Raw genomic sequence first — 17,094 nt, forward strand, 5'->3', positions numbered from 1 at the left:
TGGTCCGAAACAAGTTTGATGATACATCCATTCTCTAAATAATCTATGCTGAGAAGTACTTCAACACAGTATAGAGCCATGATCCGACAATTTCCTCAATTGAATGCGAGATAAACATTACGTGCACATACAAGATATTCTAGAATTCGAGTTCTGATAGTTCAGCTCCGTTTCGATTTGGTATCAGTTCTCCAAGAAAACCCGCTTCCTGAAAGCAGCCTTGACAGAAACCCTGGCTGATTGGTGACTTTACTATGCTCGCCCTTCGATTGGTTCAGCGTGCTTATGAGGGACCAGTGAGTCTCGAAATCAGGCTCGTAACCGATCTGCTGCATGGCCTGCACGAGCTCTGAGGCTTTCCTCGGGTTATTTTCAGACCGATACCTATTGATTACGGAATTATACATTTCCCTAGTTGGGGTTTGACCAGCCTGAGAAACAGAAAGCAGCAGCCTCTCTGCCTCCACAATTCCCCCCACCTCACAGCATTTTCTAATCATCAAGGACGTCGTTTTTATGCTTGGAGTTAGACCTCGAAGCAGCATTTCTGCGTGAATATCCATCGCGCTATCCACATCGTTATCAGCACAAAAACCATTTATCAAAGAATTGTAGCAAGAAGCATTAGGGACACTTCCTTTTTTCAGCATCACATTGAGGAGATCAACGGCCTTCCCCACCCTTCCTTGCCTGCATAGTTGCCTGATGAGACCATCGTAAATGACCTCATTCGGAATTGAACGGTGCTCCGACATTCGGTCGGCGAAAGCCTCTGCTTCACGAATCTTACCACCAGAAACGAGACCATTAACTATCATATTGTGCATAGTCGAACTGTGAAGCCATCCCCTTGATTCCATTTCTCGGCACAAATCTCTAACTTTCCCAAACTCTGAAACACCACATAAGCATCTTATGACATTTCTCAAGCTGCGATTGCTCGGTCTATGTTCCTTGGACATCATAGCAGATAGATAATGCATTGAACTTGGATAATCCTGGCAGTGAGAAAATCCACAGATGAGGAAGTTGTATGTGACCTCATCTGGCAGAAAACTCTTCGCTTGCATTTCTGACAAAATACTGTGAACAACCCAACTTTTCCCAGTCATGAATAGATGGAAAATCAGGATATTGTAGATAACAAGACCGTTAGAGTTGCTTTGTCCCAGCATAAACTCTTTAAGTCCCAGGACACGATTTAATCTACCTTGCACACACATTAACCGCACAATCATCCTAAAACTAGAGACCGAGAGGCTCAGGTTTCTCCTCACCATGAGAGCAAGCAACTCCTCCACTTTGTTCAAGTTGTTTGATCGGCATATTCCTCTAAAGATCATATCATAAGCTTCGACACCAGGACAAATTCCCTTAGACAAGAGATCCCTAAAAAGATCAGACGCTTCTTGAAAATTTCCAGCTTCAGTATAGCCCTTAAGTAAAGCAAGGTGTACAGGAAGAGAAAACGAAGGATGCTTTTTCAACAGGAAGTCACCAAGAGTAACAGCTTCAGTGGATCTCTCTGCTAGACAAAGAGAAGGAATTAATGTCACCAGCACATCAGTTGCCACAACTAGCTTGTCAACTTGTGTACTATCAAATATTCGAAGGGCTTCAGAGTGATTATTTTCCAAGCAAAATCCTCTTATGAAGTGACCTTTTGCAACATGATCCAAGAACCGACCTCTGAGCTCCATTTCCTTTGCCAGCCTATTTGCCATGGTTGTAAAACCAGAAGAACAAAGTTTCTCGAAGAACACATCACATACTTGGGAGATGGGATGGTACATTAGCATTCTCTCAAAAAGCTCCACTATTTCAGGAAGCAATTTTTTCCCACAAAGACGCTCGAGTAGCAGTTTAAAATCATCAAGCCCTGGGGCCCACTTATTCTTCCTTGCGAGATCCCAGAGCTTACGAAACTCTATTAAATCCTCCTCCTTGCACAAGCTTGCAAGAAAAGCTGTATATGTCTCATTCTTAACAGTCATTTTCCTATCCAGCATTCGCCCCAAAAAAGCCATCCCTTTTCTGCTCAATCTTTTCTTACAGAAAAACCTAGCAAGAGAGTCAAGAGTTACTTCATCCAGTCTATCAAAAGAAGTGGGCATCTTTTCTATAAGCCGACTCGTTTCTTTAACAGAAGAGTGGGACAGACAGAGCTCTTTGACTAGAGCTGACAGGACGGGCAATGACAAGTCCTGGCCCCAAAGAGACATCTCAGAGACCAGCAATAAATCCAATTTGGGATTCCCAGATGTACATTCCTTCATTATAAGTTCATTAAAATCAGGAATTATAGACCCATGAAGAACTGCATCGACTTTGCTGTCAAAAACTTCCAAGTCGGTCTCCAAATAAAGCCCATTACCAAGGCTATCAAAGAACTCTGCCCGTGAATAGCCCACGTGGCTGTCTCTCTTCAGCCGCACAGCTTGCGGACTAAACCCCAAGATCTCAAATGCTTTTGAAAGTGGATCTTCCAGTGAAGTGAGTTGGATGAAATAGAATTTTTGCATCTCATCGATCACATTCCTCAGAAGATCGAATTGTCTTGCTTTACAATACCCAGCTAAAAGAATTCTGTAAGTTGTGCAGTCTGGTGAGGTTCCTTTGTCGACCATTTCATTCAGAATCTCGTCAACATTCCTCCACATGCCTTGATTAAACAACCCACAGATTAAAGCATTGTAGGAAAATATATCTGGTTTCAGTCCTCTTGACAAGCTTTCTGAAAGATACATCAAGGCACTTCTCAAGTTCCCTTCATTACAGCTCCAACAAATTAAGATTCCAAAGGTTACTTCATCAGGTTTGAATCCAAGATCTTCCAGTTCCAGCAAGAACTGGTCTCCCCTCTTGGAGCCAAATTCCCTACAGAGAGTATTTACGACTCGGTTGCCTGATACAGTATCAGGTTCACACCTCAATTCTCTATACAAACTCAGCAGATCCTCGAAATCCTTCTTCTCACAATACCTAGCAGTGATATCATTGAGTATGAAACTGCAAGGCTGCCATCCCAAATCTGAGAAGGTAACCTTCTTGACCAGATTCCTCACTTCCTGAATTCTGTTGCTTCCACAGAGCAATCTAACCACATTATCAATGTCCCTCTTAGCTTCACCAGCCAGCTTGTCAGTACACCTTTCTACCATATCCCAGCAAATGGAAAAGGCCAACTGAGTTTTCCTCCTTCGAACCAAAATTTCAATAAGAGCATGATAACAGGATGGTAATGGCACCAAACCTTGCCGACGAACACGGTCATAAACGGCAATTGCCCTATCTAACTCCCCTAAACCAGCATATTCCTCAATTAAGTTACTGAGAATTTCAGCATTATCCAATACGAGTCCTCGACTTTCCACATTTCTCAGCAAGGATTCAGCTTCCCTAAGCAGCCCAGCTCTTGCGAGCAGCAGAGCCATGACTCTGTAAGTACTAGGCAGGTGCTCAAAGCCCTCAACATGCTCAACTGCCCAGTTGAAAATTCTCCACAAAGGCTCGACTTTGGTGGCTAGAAACCTTTCCTTTTCACACTCAGCCTGAAAACCCAGAAGAATCTGGAGCACATCCTGAGGTTTCAGCTCGGAAACCCGAAGAAAGCGCCGTCCAGTGTCGGGAATCACATCAAGAACCTCGAAGAGAAGGTCCCGGAGGGAAGAATCAGCAGAAATCCTTGCTTTCCCTCCCTCCAAAATATGCGGGTACTTGGAAAGAACAGACCTTGCAATCCCAGAGAAGCTGTGAGCGGAAGGAATCAACTGGGTCGTGCTCGCTCTCACTGCAGAAGATAATGGTGGACATGGTGACAGCAGAGGCCATGCGACAGCAGTGGCGGTCGAGTAGGAGACGAGCGAACGGACCTTTCTGACGGGGAGCCTGGGGGAGCGAAAAATGGCGGCAATTGGGTACATATAGCGGGCAAGATCAAGAAGAAACTAACGTGACAAATGACAACATCTTCCTCCTCCCTCAACCTCGGCGACGAGCTGAAGGTGAATGCTGTACTTCCGACTACTCCGAGTGTGGAAAACCGGTGAACGAGTCAATTGGGCCGGAGAGGCGGCGGACACAAGTTCAGGGACCAAATTGAATTAAAAATGAGAAAGGACCAACATGAAATAAACGGGAAAGTTGGAGGACTGAAAAAAATATCAAGTCTCAACATTATCCCCGAAGAACTTCCCCCTGGAGAATGGAATCGCCAAGCACCTTCTAGACAACCGGACAAGCTCCCGGCGCAACCCCAAAACCCTGGCAGCCCGAAAGATCGAGTCTTGCTGAGAGGAAAGTGAAGCCGAGCCCTAGGTTTCGATCTCTCGAGCGATGTCGGCGGGGGGGCAGGCGCAGTTCAGGTACACGCAGACGCCGTCGAAGGTCATCCACCTCCGGAACCTCCCGTGGGAGTGCCACGAGGATGAGCTCATCGAGATCTGCAATCCCTTCGGGAAGGTCATCAACACCAAGGGCAATGTCGGCGCCAACAAGAACCAGGCTTTCGTGGAGTTTGTGAGTAGTTGATTGATTGTGTGTTTCTCTGATTTTTTTTCAATTCCGTCGAAGGCTCTGAGCTGCTTGTTGACCGAAGGTGCTTCCTTTCTTGCAGGCTGAGCTGGGTCAGGCCATAGCAATGGTCTCTTACTATGCTTCTTCTCCGGAGCCAGCGCAGGTCCGTGGTAAGACTGTGTACATTCAGTACTCGAACAGGCACGAGATTGTCCATAACAAGAGCCCGGGAGATGTCCCTGGTAACGTCTTGCTAGTGACGATTGAGGGAGTAGAAGCTGGTGATGTGAGCATTGAAGTTATCCACCTCGTAAGCTCTTTTGTCTTCAAACTCTATGGAATTTGTGTCTGCATTGTATCTGAATTTTGGAAATGAAATCCCCGAGCGAGTCTTCTAGTCGCCCCTGATGATTTTTTGAATCGATGTTGAAGTAGAAGAATGTTTTCTCTGGCCCATTATGCCATTGTAAATTATCAGCATCCAGTAAGTTTTGTTTACACGATATCTGGGCGAAAATGCTTCCAGGTGTTCTCGGCTTTTGGATTTGTCCACAAGATAGCCACATTTGAGAAGGCTGCAGGCTTTCAGGTGAAAATGCAGGAAGAAATTTGTGCATCTTGCGGAGATTGCCCTGTCATTTTTCCCCCCCTTCTTCTCCCCATTCTCATCTGTATATGTATTGGCAGGCATTGATTCAGTTCAGCGATATTGAGACTGCATCTACAGCAAAGACTCACTTAGATGGAAGAAGTATTCCAGGGTATGCTCTTTGCTCTCTACTACTGAAAATGTTTCTAGTCTCCAATGGTGAATGAAGACTGGGATTAGTCAAAATATGTTGTGCATATGCGTACTTTTTTCTTGAGTCTTTTGATTCAGGTACCTGCTTCCCGAGCACATTCCTGCATGCAACTTGCGGATATCATATTCTGCTCATACTGATCTGAATATCAAGTTTCAGTCTCATCGCAGCAGGTATAATGAGATGGACCATGTTTTTGGCATAAGTACATTTCTATCTTACTCTAATTGTCTTGCGTGTTCTTTGTCATCTAGGGTTAGTCAGGCGTGGTTGCCAGATAACAGATGTCTTGTGATGGCCACTTAGTAATTTTCTTCATCTTTTGAGTTCCTTTTTTAAAGATTTCACTCAACTTAACATGCTTTAACTCGTTTTTGATGAAGTAGACACAGCATTTGGCTCATGGAGTTTAAACACAGTCAGTGCCATATGTCATGAAGCATCACATTCAGTTTTCTGTTATTTCATGTTTTTGGAAGTCCATTCTGTTTAATACAAGTGGAAGACATTTCCTTTCATGTAGCTATTGTGAAGTAAGTCCTGACCTTTTTATGAATGTGCTTCCTCTTGTCTGCATATGCTGCAGGGACTACACCAACCCTTACCTTCCTGTGAATCCAACAGCATTCGAGGGTGCCGTGCAAGTAGGTTCTTGGCGACCAATGTACTTTATTGTGTTCATTTGTTTCTTCTATTTTACTATTATAACAGTTCTTGTCATTTGTCATTTTTTGCTTCAGTCTGGTGCGGGCCCTGATGGGAAGAAGTTGGAACCAGAGAGTAATGTTCTCCTTGCATCGATAGAGAATATGCAGTATGCTGTGACCTTGGATGCACTGCATACAGTAAGTATATCAATAGCTCCCTTGTTTCTTGGCATTTCCCTCAAATTGTCTATGTAACTTATAGGTGGAAGTTCGTAATTATTGCAGGTATTTTCTGCATTTGGTCCTGTGCAAAAGATTGCGATATTTGAGAAGAACGGTGGCACCCAAGCACTCATTCAGTATCCCGGTAACTATCCTAAATTGGGCCTTTTTACGGATAACTTCATATGGCACTCATTATAGCTGATTAATGCTTCCAATATATTCTTTTAGATGTGACGACTGCAACAGTTGCAAAAGAAGCTTTAGAGGGCCATTGCATATATGATGGTGGCTATTGTAAGCTTCATCTAACATACTCTCGTCATACTGATCTCAATATAAAGGTACTAATATGTTTAAGTTGATGCTCATGACACGACCAAAATAGAAATTGTTAATCACCGAAAGAAGAAAAAGTGGATCTACTCTTGATCCAAAAATGATGCATGCTTCTGAACACTTGAACATCGATCTATTCCCAACTCTTCTATTATTTTGTAAATAGATTATCTTATTTCATGCTCAAACAAGTTGCATTTCGTCTCGTTTTAGGCTTACAACGATAAAAGCAGAGATTACACAATTCCTGCTCCGAGTATGGCATCAGCCCGACTTTCTGGAGTCCCTGCAGCTTCTACAGCTTGGCAGACTCCTCAAGCAGCTTCAGTTTATTCGAGCGCTGGGTTTACTGCAGCTGCTCTTGTAGGTCCTGCACAAGTGCCGACATCTTGGGCCCAAGGATCATTCCCTGGTAAGATATTCTTACCTCCTCAGGATTACTTGCATATTCCTGTCCAGTCCTCCATTTACATAACCATGGGAAAATACGAATTTTGCAGCTTCTGCAGGACCAACCCAGATGGGGTTCCAGCCCAATCTAAGACCGGGAGGAGCTTCCCCACCTGGGATGCCGCCTTATTATGGATAGTGGTCTCAGACTTCTCTGTGGTAATTAATAAAGCATGTTCAGGCTTATTCTTTAGGAGTTAAGTTTTGGAGCAAAGTTGAGGAAATATTAAGATCTTGTGTTGATTTCGGCAGCTCTCCCAATCTTGTCGAGTCCTCTTCCGCTTATTATTTTCTTTTTTCTTTTTTCTTTTTTCCTGTTTAGTCCCAATATTGTAATTGTTGCACACCGCCTGCCCATGTTCCCTTGGAATCCTATTCATATACTTTCAGGAAGTCTGTCAGACTCTCGATCACACTCCGCCATCATTTTGTTGACGACTTGGCATCCATCTGCTTACGCCTTTTAAATATGGAATGCTGGTAATTTGACCGAGACAGTACTATCTTCTTCGGCTGTCTGTCACTTCCCTGGAATGAGAATTAACCAGGAATTCAGAAACAACATATTCCAGATTTCTTGGAGACAATGGTGTAATATTGCCAACTGCGTAGGTGCAGATCTACGACTACTTTTACTCCATACGGCAGCTGTGACTGCCATAAATTCTTGCACCCAATTTCTATGGCGGTTTATCATCGGGACAATTGTATTCATATCTGGATTGTACAATTCGTGCCATCAGGAGTTATTCAGTGTTGCCGTATACAGATATTTTAGGCAATGGATCGAGGATTTTCATCATGTAATAAGGTTTCATCTAAGGAACAAGGGAATAGGTTTTTTACCTGAGAATTTATTGAGCTGGCTGTCGTTGTCGTTAACTCTTTAGTAGAGGTAAGGGCTCCTTAGATGTTTGCTGTTGGGCAGACCAGCACATGCAAGTGGGTGCATAGCCGATAGCCCCTCGGATCAGATCCACCCAACCCTTAAATGGCATCCTCGTTCATCTCCGACCATAATAAACTGACCCCAGCATCGACATATGCTATGAAGTGGAAATATCACAAGCAAATCCAACTGTATCCTCGTGGATCTGATTCCAAATCCAAGAATGAACTTATCATAGCCTGCGGTCATGCTCTTGTTCTTGCTTCGTGGTTCGTAGCTAACTCACCGGGTCGAAAACTGCAAACTGGACAGACATCAGCCATTAACCTATTCATCTGAGTGTCGTACAACTGGTCGGATTTCTAAATAAAGGGCCCAACAGGACTGCCCCATCAGGATGAAATGAAAGAGGAAAGTGGGCCCTTTTCTCTTCTTCTCCTTCCGGTGACTGGGAAAAAAGGCCAATTGGACGAACAAAGCGCATGTGATGATATCCCATCGGTGCCCACTCTCAAGACAGTGAGCATTAAATTGGGCAGCTTCTCACTATTGATGGGTCGATGCCAACGACCCTCCCGACGTAATTGAAATTTCGACAACCTCCTCCTCCTCCTCCTCAATAACTCGAATGCAATAGTACACCGCGTCCCTCGTTTTCCAGAGATTTTAGATCGTGACACTGCACGGAGATTTACTAAAGATTCATATGTCAGAGTAGTCACGATACATATGCCTTGCTTATTCTCCATGTGCGTATGGTAGAGCAACACAAGCCGAGGGTGCATGGACATGAAACTAGAGGCACTCGCCAATTGGCGCTCCTGGTCGGACCGAATGATGATGGAAAACTGCTCCGCACGAATTCATTCTAGTGCAAAAGCATGAGTCCTATAACCTCTCCCAAAACCGCATGCATGTGTTCTTCTTCGGTTATAAGAGAGACCCGTAAATATGGTATGATGATATAGACATCTTAATGATTAATAAAGAAGTATGAGTATTCCTACACTAAATATCGAATAAGAAATCTCTTTATATATTTATATATATACATATTCTACTTTATATTTGCATATTAAATGTTTTTCCTTTATAAAAAGAGACTCGTGTTTTAATAGAGAATAAAAAAAAGAGAAGCAAAATAAAAGAAATAAAGATAATTTTGCTAATAAAAATTGAAATTAAATAATCTCTTAATTCTTAATCGGACGGTGTAACACTGAACTAGTCTGTTTTTAAAACTAAAAATGTTTTGCTCATAAAAACAGTTGGATTGTGGGGCCCTCCAAGTCCATTAAAGCTGTCTGCAGAAATCTGTCAGATGGCTGAGATACTGACTTACACGATCTCTCTATCCCTCCCCCTCTATATATTCATCGCTTTCATTAGCTTCTCCTTCTTCATTTAAACCATATATCCTAATACAACCTCTCCTCCAAGGCTTAGCTCTCACTTTCAGATCAAGATAAAAGTGTGTGAGAGAGAGAGAGAGAGAGAGATATGAGTTTGCTCGGACTCGTACTTTTCGGGTTTGTCTTGGCGGCTTCACACGTTGTCGACGGATACGGATTCTACGGAGGTTGGACTAATGCGCATGCCACCTTCTATGGAGGCAGCGATGCCTCTGGAACTATGGGTACGTACGTATAACAGACTACTGCATACGAAAACTGTGTATCGGGCATACTCATTGCCTGTCCGATACACTCCGGGGCGGCCACTAATCGAGAATGTTCAACAATGTATACTTTGAGCTATTACATGTAACACTTCTTGGTGTTTTTGTATTAAGACGTTATTAGTTAGCCCGGATGATACTCTCTGTTGTCCAGGTGGGGCTTGTGGGTATGGAAACCTGTACAGCCAAGGATACGGGACAAACACGGCAGCGCTCAGCACTGCACTGTTCGACAACGGGTTGAGCTGTGGGGCCTGCTTCGAGCTCAGGTGCGTAAAGGACCCGCAATGGTGCCTCCCTGGCTCCATTGTTGTCACTGCCACCAACTTCTGCCCGCCTGGCGGGTGGTGCGACCCTCCCCAGCACCACTTCGACCTCTCTCAGCCCATCTTCCAACACATTGCCCAGTACCGAGCTGGCGTTGTCCCCGTAATCTACCGAAGGTATAAAAGCTCGAACTTAATCATCATGCATGCAGGCAGGTTCACAATAATAAATTAGTTGAAGAACATGTTGATATAAATTCGCAATGGTCTCTTCTTGTTCGTAGGGTAAGGTGTCGGAGAAGGGGAGGCATCAGGTTCACGATCAATGGGCACTCATACTTCAACCTCGTCCTCATCACCAACGTCGGCGGTGCGGGGGACATTCATGCGGTGTCCATCAAGGGCTCGAGGACCGGGTGGCAGCCCATGTCCCGGAACTGGGGACAAAACTGGCAGAGCAACTCCTACCTCAACGGCCAAAGCCTTTCCTTCATTGTCACCGCCAGTGATGGCCGCAGCGTGGTATCTTACAACGTCGCCCCAGCCGGATGGTCCTTTGGCCAGACATATACTGGTCGGCAGTTCCGATATTAATTACAAAATTATCCTCCAAGAAGATGAATTTCTAGCTGGTAAACCACGACCAATTTAGTTAATCCTCGGCCCAACTACATCGATTACTGATACTTAAGAAATAATTACTTCCGTAAAAAAAAAGGATATCTCTGCTAAATCTCACAGGGGGGGGAAAGCCGAATGCAAAGCCCTTTCTCAAGCTGCCGGAAAAAGGGCCGGAGTTAAAATTAAGATCGAATCATATTGATAGCATATGATTTGAGGAGACACCCGCTGGGGGACATCGACCGGATATTAGCTAAGCCTGGGACGCTGGTGGTACGAATAGGGCAGACAAGAGGAGAAATGTTTAGAAGAATAATATGATTTGTATTTGCGTACTTTTGGAATTTTATCAATTATATGTCACGTTCCAGTAGCTGCTACTGCTTGCATATATACAACAAGATCGAACAAATTAATTAATCAAATAATAATTTGCATGGCTATTTTGATTCATGCAATATGCGTCTGCATGGCTTGCTTTTTTCCAGAATTATCAGCCGATATTCAATACGTAAGAACATTATGTCTGATGATGGGAAGAACGATCTTATCAGTTTTCTTGATATTGGCAAATAATACTAACTGCGTATTTATAGTATAACATAAAATAATATATTGATTTTCACATTTCTAGCTAGCTATAATAATTTCACAAATATTAATAAATATTATAATATCATTTTTTTTCAACACCCACGGCCTGATATTCAAAAATCCAAATGGACCATAACTAATTCAAGAACGAGCCCATTGACCCCATAAGAGATAAAAATCTTCCGCAAGGATTTTCTTAATCCATATGATTTGAACTCGAAATCTTGGGATTAAAAGTGATAAGCGATATGATTCATCATTTTCTCTTCATCATTTCCTTTTATTAACTAAACTAATCCCGTTCAAATACCAGTTTGTGTTGGCCGCAAAGTGTTTTCCATGGTGCAAGCAATTGTGTGATTGTGCTTGGGGGATTTTGGACCTGATATATTTGCTTAAATTAATTAATTAACTTAATTTGGGCATTTCGAATATTAATTTTATTGGATATATATATTTGAAATTTTGGTTTTCGAATTGTCGGCAGGCAATTTTTTCCTCCCAAAATATATACGAGGGAAATTAGAAAAGTAGAGAGAGAATCTGATCATGGGATTGGGAAGGCGAGATCTTTCGTCGATTCAGCTAATAACTCGTGGGATCGAACGGAGACAACAGTGTTGTGTCGTACCCGAACGCACATGTTGATGGACTGCTCTAGGCCAAGACACACTACTGATCCCCTCTCAATCGGCCCCACTATTTCACTTCGAAAGCCCCCACAACATGTATCGTACGTGTGACCATGCATGAGCTACCAAACGAGTATGGATCTCGAGAATATTTATGACTTTTGATCATCGTGTGATGCATTATAAACCAGTCGAATCATCCGATATTTAAATGGAAGAATTCTTCATATCTCCGTGCAGTTTGTCATATATATTTATATATTTTACGTAACTTACTATGAGCCCCTCTAGAGCATGCATATATGTGCATATGCGTAGTAGACCGTATTATGTTAACTCAAAGTGAAACTCTCCATTCTGGATATACATCTGTCCATGTATTAATGTAAACGTGATGTAAGTTTTATCTTACGGATTCACCCAAAAAAAATAAAATAAAAGAAGTTTATCTTACGAACAACTAGTGAGTGCAAGCAATAAGCAAACACAGTCATTATGAGGGTGGGTGGGCACTCTATGGAAAATTGTTCGTTCGGGAACTCATAAATCAACATCATTAAGGATCCATCGGGGCCCATGGATATGGTTCAGTCGACAGACACTACTGGCAGAGAGGGAGAGATGTGATTGTGCAATATGGCACGTTGAGAGGGCAATCCCTCGTGAACCAGTGAAAAGTGAAAGTAGGGTCCTATGGAGTAATGGTGGTATATATACACATATAATATATATGTGTGTGTATATATATATATATATATATATAAAGAGAGAGAGAGAGAGGATAGAAGAGGAACACATATCTGAAGCCAAATTCACCTCTCATGTCTGCAGTTACAGCTAGCCAGAGAGGGCTTTTCGAGGATGAGCATGAACCCTTAATCTTCATTGTACCCCTTAGTGGTCGTGACACCGACCATTGTACCGTGATACATAGATATTATATATATTGCAAGTCGTTTTCATAATGTGTTACTCCTAGCTAGCTAGCTGTGATTGGAATGCCCCAGACCTTATTATTTCCTGGCATCGAAAGTGATTGTTCAAGCTCTGTACTCACAGGTATCAAAATCAGTCGCAACCCCATCGTTATATATGTCCCGATTCCTTAGCCACAAGTTAATATTACATCGTCATTATATATATTCGCATGCCTTGTCATTGACACTTGACAGATCATATCGTCCAAAGTTGTTATCAGTCCGTTGTATGTCGATTTTGCTTTGAACTTGTGGCATGCAAAACGAAACCTTATCAAATAATAATTGATTGCTGGTTCTGTACCGAGCAAAAACCGTCATATGAAGGAAATTCGACTCGGTTGCAAATCCTTAGTTAGATGCGGGACTTGCATTGATATGTGTAATGCTTGAAGGACTAGTTTGCAACTTAGGAAGTTACCAAAAGCTAACCTAACTCACCTGGCCTAATCCGATCGGCTTAAAGCCCAAAACTAATCTCATATAGAATCATTCTCTTAAGAGGACCATGAAATTCGTATATGCCATAACTCATTCCGTGACAAAGAGGTCCAAAAATCCTCTAGACAGCACGGGGATCTACATAACAACCGAGACATAATTATTATATACTCGTTTTTTCGTACTTTAAACAAAAATATGAACTTTATATATAAAGTATTATATGTAACGGAAATATCACGTAATACTGTTACAAGTTCATAAGAATTTGTCATTTTGATTTTTACTATGTAAATAAAAATAAGAAAAAATCCTTTATTGACAAAAATAATTGTCAAAAATAATATTCTATGTGTCTTGTAACATAATTCTACGTGATATTTCTATTACACACAAGGTCTTCTCAAACTTTACATAGTAGGAACTTCATAATACGCATCTCTTTTTCTTAACCCAAATCTATTTGAGTACATAAACTCGAATATCAAAGATATTTACATTGATCCGGAAAATAAATCATGTTTATTACGGGAAGTCCTCGCATTACCCTTGCATATATATGACCCAAAAAACTAAAAAATCAAATAATTCGGAGAAATTAATGAATCAGTTGTCCATGAACATCACGAACTCCTCAAAATCAATCTTCCCATCTCCATTCCGATCAAATGATCTGATCATCTTCTCGCAATCTTCTATCTCCCTCCCTTCCTTGAACCCCAACCTGCATAGGACCCTCTGCAACTCCTCTGCGTCGATGAAACCATCTCTGTTCCCATCGAACACCATGAAAGCCCCCTCGACCTCTTCCAAGGTCGGCTCCTTCTCGTCCAAGACACCCGATATCTCGTCGGGTCCGTAGACCTCTCGAATCCTGCCATCGCTGGCCGGGCAGCAAGAAAGCCCCAGCCTTTCCATCACCATCTCCACCTCCTCCCTGCAGAGGAACCCGGAACTTCCAGCGTCGTGATCGCTCCTCCTATCCGTTCTGGTCGGTTCCTGGATCGCCGTCTCTGGCCGGGGTCCTGAATTCTTGGGCTCGCTCGGAGACCGGACGAAAGACCAAAACTTTGCAAAAGAATTCTGAAGGGTGTTGCCTTGGGAGCAGACCTTCTGGTACAAGAAGAAGTCGAGCAAAACGGAGAAATGGAAGAGAAAGTTGTGCTGTTGTCGGGCGATGACGAATACGAGTCCTCCATCTCCAAAAGCCGAAAATTAAGACGCTACTCTTCGACGCGGGGTTATTCGAATGCCCCGAGATAATGCCAGGATGGGATTGGAGTGGAGCGGAGGAGGATGAAATTTATGGGGAGGGGCTCCCTGTGTTAATGTAAGGTGAAAAGTAGGCTTGTTTCAACTAAAAAATATGGTTGAGGAAGGGGTTAACAATGGTGGGCTGTATTTGAAGGGCGTTGGTGGCGGCTCGGAACAGTCAAGGAAGAAACTTGAATGATGGTTCCAGGGTCGGTCGGTCGGTCAGGTCAGGTCATGTCATGGAGAATAATAAACATTATATGCATGCCATTACGGACACGAAAATGATTTAATCAAAATGATGGTCAACGATTCTGGTCTCTTTTCGTCTTCTCAGGAGCTTCCGGATTGTGTTCATGTCAAGGCAAAAAAACGAATTCGCACCCTTGACCCGAAATTTCACTGCCTGGAATCGATTTTTGATTGCCGGTCCATTCTTCTCCTTTATTGTGGCTTTATAATATAAGAATTGTATAATCTCTTTCGGTCCAAAATGGGAGAGGAGAACTTTCACCATATAACAAATTTCGGTTGGGCCCATGCAAGCAACAACAGAGGATTCTTGGGCACCGAGGCTCAATCTCGGCACTCGACTCTCTTTCTCATGGATGGATCAAATGGGACTGAGAGATGGCTGCTCTAAAAGTTTTTACATCTAACCAGTTGTTTCGCCCGTTCGTCAAGCGAGAATTCGTACGTTTGATCGTGTAGATTCTTAGAATTATTAATTGGTTTGTAATTATAGAACTAACTCTTTGATAATCGTCGAAATGATAATAAACATAAAAATGTTAAATTTATCGTACTAAATTTGCTCTATTAAACACTTTATGCTTTACTTATATAAAAAAAATGCGTTATCCACTTAAAAATATTAATATATATATATATATATTATAAATTATATTACTAAAATCAAATGAATACAATTATTCTAATTAAAATTAAGGGAATTAAATAAAAAAAATTAGTTTCTAAAGAAAATTAATTTTCAATATCGGAATTGTAAAAAAAAAAATATTCGGATTTTATTAGTTTTACATCTCTTAAACGTCTTGATCCTCGCAGCATGATGAGGATTGACAGTTCACAAATATCCAATCTCTTGTTTTATAATGCCACGGGGTCAAGCGAAATTGATCCTCACGTATAACAACAAATTATTAAGGGAAATAAGCACCAAATTACTTGAGTCAACGCACGTCGATGATTCACTTTAGATGTTGTTTTCTTGTCCCAAATTGAAAAGCCTGTATGTTGGTAATTGCTGTTTCAATCTCAATTAGGTGATTGTTTTTGCTCCAACGCTTCAGACATTGTCCATAATATTTGTTGCCAATATTATCAATATTGCAGAGCGGCGATCAATGGGTCGAGTCTGAAGTTCAGCTGAATGATTCTAGGGATGAACTTTTGTATGGAAATCGTGTACTTGGCACATCCTCGCTTGTTAAGGCCAGGATTTGCATCTTTTCAAGTGACCACTGCTCATTACATACATTCGGCACGTATGCGTCTATGCTATTAGAGAGCCTCTACAGTATCGATCGAGACACTAACTTTATTAGGTGAACCATGGTAGTGCAATCAGAGCGCGATTAACAGTGTCAACCAAACTTGCCAGGCTTCGTTGATTACTAGAGGATGGTTCTCGAATTTTTAGGAACATCGATCGAGAATATTATACTAATTGACGTCAATCCTGTCATGGTAATCTTGACTGATGTACTGAAGAATTAGACATGGAAACCAGAAATCTCTGTTTTGCTATTGAAATACCAATTACATTAGACCTCTGTTGTACGCAGAGATACAGCTAGTAATGGCGGCCGAGCTGGAGGATGAGGAGGAGGGCTTAGGAAGTACCGGGTTCTCGGGTTCGTGTTGGCCTTTGGATCGGGATAGTCCATCAATCCAACCGGCCCCTCCGGTTTTGCTTCAGATTCCTGTCATAGGAAGTACACAAACAGAACATCACAATCAGCCCAAGAACCAAGAAGACGGGCAAAAATGGGAGCTTTAGGACTGTGGGAGAGGGAAGTCATGCCAACCAACCATTGCATTTGCAGCGCGAGGGTGCTCATCTTTCGCAACCTCCATTAGTTTTCTCCCAAAACCTTGAACCACAGTCGAACAGAGTTTAGCAGAATCGACTGAAAACACAAACATAGAAATTTCCGAAAATCGAGACTTGCATGTACCATGACGGCCGAGGAGAGCAAGGGCAGTCGACAGAAGAAGAATTCGTAGAAAATGGGACCGACCCATCATTGCCTTCCCGATTCCAGAAAAAGGGTTCCTCGCAGATTCTCAAATCTCAGTAGGATTATATGGTGAAGACTGGGAAAGATTAAACGTAAAAATCAGCCCTTTTAACAATTTCGACTATTTAGCTTCAGATCCGTCACGAAAGGCTTCCAATCGTCGGTGCTGCCATTTAACCATTACGGCTTCCTAGATTTTAATTTTTAACACGTGTTGGGATCATCGACACCTAAACGATCGGACAAAACAAACGACAGTACAGAGAGCCCTTATTCTGCCAAGTATACGTACAAAACAAACTCGTGTTTGTATATGGGCCTTCAGCTCAATAAAATTGAAGTCCATGTCCCCTTTGGGCCAAGGCAGACCTTGAAAGTTCCATGGAGCTGGAACCCAGCATGGGCCATGGCCCAGTTGATAATGGTGATGATCAGATGAAAGTTGAAATGAAAGCTTTGCCTTTTGTTCCTTTTTGGGGATGGAGGGAGGACCTTTTGGAGT

General features: G+C 42.4%; 4 protein-coding genes across 5 annotated transcripts; 2 read left to right on the forward strand and 2 right to left on the reverse strand.

The window, feature by feature from the left end:
* LOC116207424 (pentatricopeptide repeat-containing protein At5g15280, mitochondrial) lies at positions 1 to 4,066 on the reverse strand. The gene has a single exon (XM_031540351.1). The coding sequence runs from the start codon at positions 3,921 to 3,923 to the stop codon at positions 162 to 164; it is 3,762 nt and encodes a 1,253-aa protein (XP_031396211.1). The 5' UTR covers positions 3,924 to 4,066; the 3' UTR covers positions 1 to 161.
* A 127-nt stretch (positions 4,067 to 4,193) lies between these two features.
* On the forward strand, positions 4,194 to 7,469 carry LOC116207425 (polypyrimidine tract-binding protein homolog 1). 2 transcript variants are annotated; one of them, XR_004156921.1, is made up of 11 exons: positions 4,194 to 4,518; positions 4,616 to 4,825; positions 5,042 to 5,104; positions 5,203 to 5,276; positions 5,396 to 5,491; positions 5,905 to 5,962; positions 6,059 to 6,163; positions 6,251 to 6,332; positions 6,419 to 6,484; positions 6,740 to 6,938; positions 7,027 to 7,469. XR_004156921.1 is itself a non-coding variant. In XM_031540352.1 (11 exons), the coding sequence occupies exons 1-11, from the start codon at positions 4,336 to 4,338 to the stop codon at positions 7,113 to 7,115; spliced, it is 1,272 nt and encodes a 423-aa protein (XP_031396212.1). In that variant the 5' UTR covers positions 4,195 to 4,335; the 3' UTR covers positions 7,116 to 7,469. The 2 variants fall into 2 exon arrangements, 1 of the variants encoding a protein (XP_031396212.1); XM_031540352.1 differs by having other exon boundaries at positions 4,195 to 4,518; positions 6,419 to 6,531.
* A 1,787-nt stretch (positions 7,470 to 9,256) lies between these two features.
* LOC116207435 (expansin-A15-like) lies at positions 9,257 to 10,883 on the forward strand. The gene is made up of 3 exons (XM_031540370.1): positions 9,257 to 9,501; positions 9,698 to 9,986; positions 10,094 to 10,883. The coding sequence occupies exons 1-3, from the start codon at positions 9,366 to 9,368 to the stop codon at positions 10,401 to 10,403; spliced, it is 735 nt and encodes a 244-aa protein (XP_031396230.1). The 5' UTR covers positions 9,257 to 9,365; the 3' UTR covers positions 10,404 to 10,883.
* Positions 10,884 to 13,373: 2,490 nt separating this feature from the next.
* Positions 13,374 to 14,507, reverse strand: LOC116207436 (probable calcium-binding protein CML45). Its single transcript, XM_031540371.1, has one exon. It carries the CDS (start codon positions 13,996 to 13,998, stop codon positions 13,681 to 13,683), a length of 318 nt encoding a protein of 105 aa, XP_031396231.1. The 5' UTR covers positions 13,999 to 14,507; the 3' UTR covers positions 13,374 to 13,680.
* Between the last annotated feature and the right edge of the window lie 2,587 nt (positions 14,508 to 17,094).

This window comes from Punica granatum, chromosome 5 (genome assembly GCF_007655135.1).
Source record: "Punica granatum isolate Tunisia-2019 chromosome 5, ASM765513v2, whole genome shotgun sequence".
Classification (NCBI taxonomy): Eukaryota; Viridiplantae; Streptophyta; class Magnoliopsida; order Myrtales; family Lythraceae; genus Punica; species Punica granatum.

What these genes read in the sequence shown, in the direction of transcription:
- LOC116207425 (XM_031540352.1), top strand. Translation starts at nt 4,336, where the DNA reads ATGTCGGCGGGGGGGCAGGCGCAGTTCAGGTACACGCAGACGCCGTCG. An exon ending in TTTCAGTCTCATCGCAGCAG is followed by an intron (nt 5,492 to 5,904) that starts GTATAATGAGAT and finishes CATATGCTGCAG; the next exon opens with GGACTACACCAACCCTTACC. An exon ending in CCTTGGATGCACTGCATACA is followed by an intron (nt 6,164 to 6,250) that starts GTAAGTATATCA and finishes TAATTATTGCAG; the next exon opens with GTATTTTCTGCATTTGGTCC.
- LOC116207435 (XM_031540370.1), top strand. Translation starts at nt 9,366, where the DNA reads ATGAGTTTGCTCGGACTCGTACTTTTCGGGTTTGTCTTGGCGGCTTCA. An exon ending in CGATGCCTCTGGAACTATGG is followed by an intron (nt 9,502 to 9,697) that starts GTACGTACGTAT and finishes TCTGTTGTCCAG; the next exon opens with GTGGGGCTTGTGGGTATGGA. An exon ending in GTCCCCGTAATCTACCGAAG is followed by an intron (nt 9,987 to 10,093) that starts GTATAAAAGCTC and finishes TCTTGTTCGTAG; the next exon opens with GGTAAGGTGTCGGAGAAGGG.
- LOC116207436 (XM_031540371.1), bottom strand. Translation starts at nt 13,998, where the DNA reads ATGGTGATGGAAAGGCTGGGGCTTTCTTGCTGCCCGGCCAGCGATGGC.
- LOC116207424 (XM_031540351.1), bottom strand. Translation starts at nt 3,923, where the DNA reads ATGTACCCAATTGCCGCCATTTTTCGCTCCCCCAGGCTCCCCGTCAGA.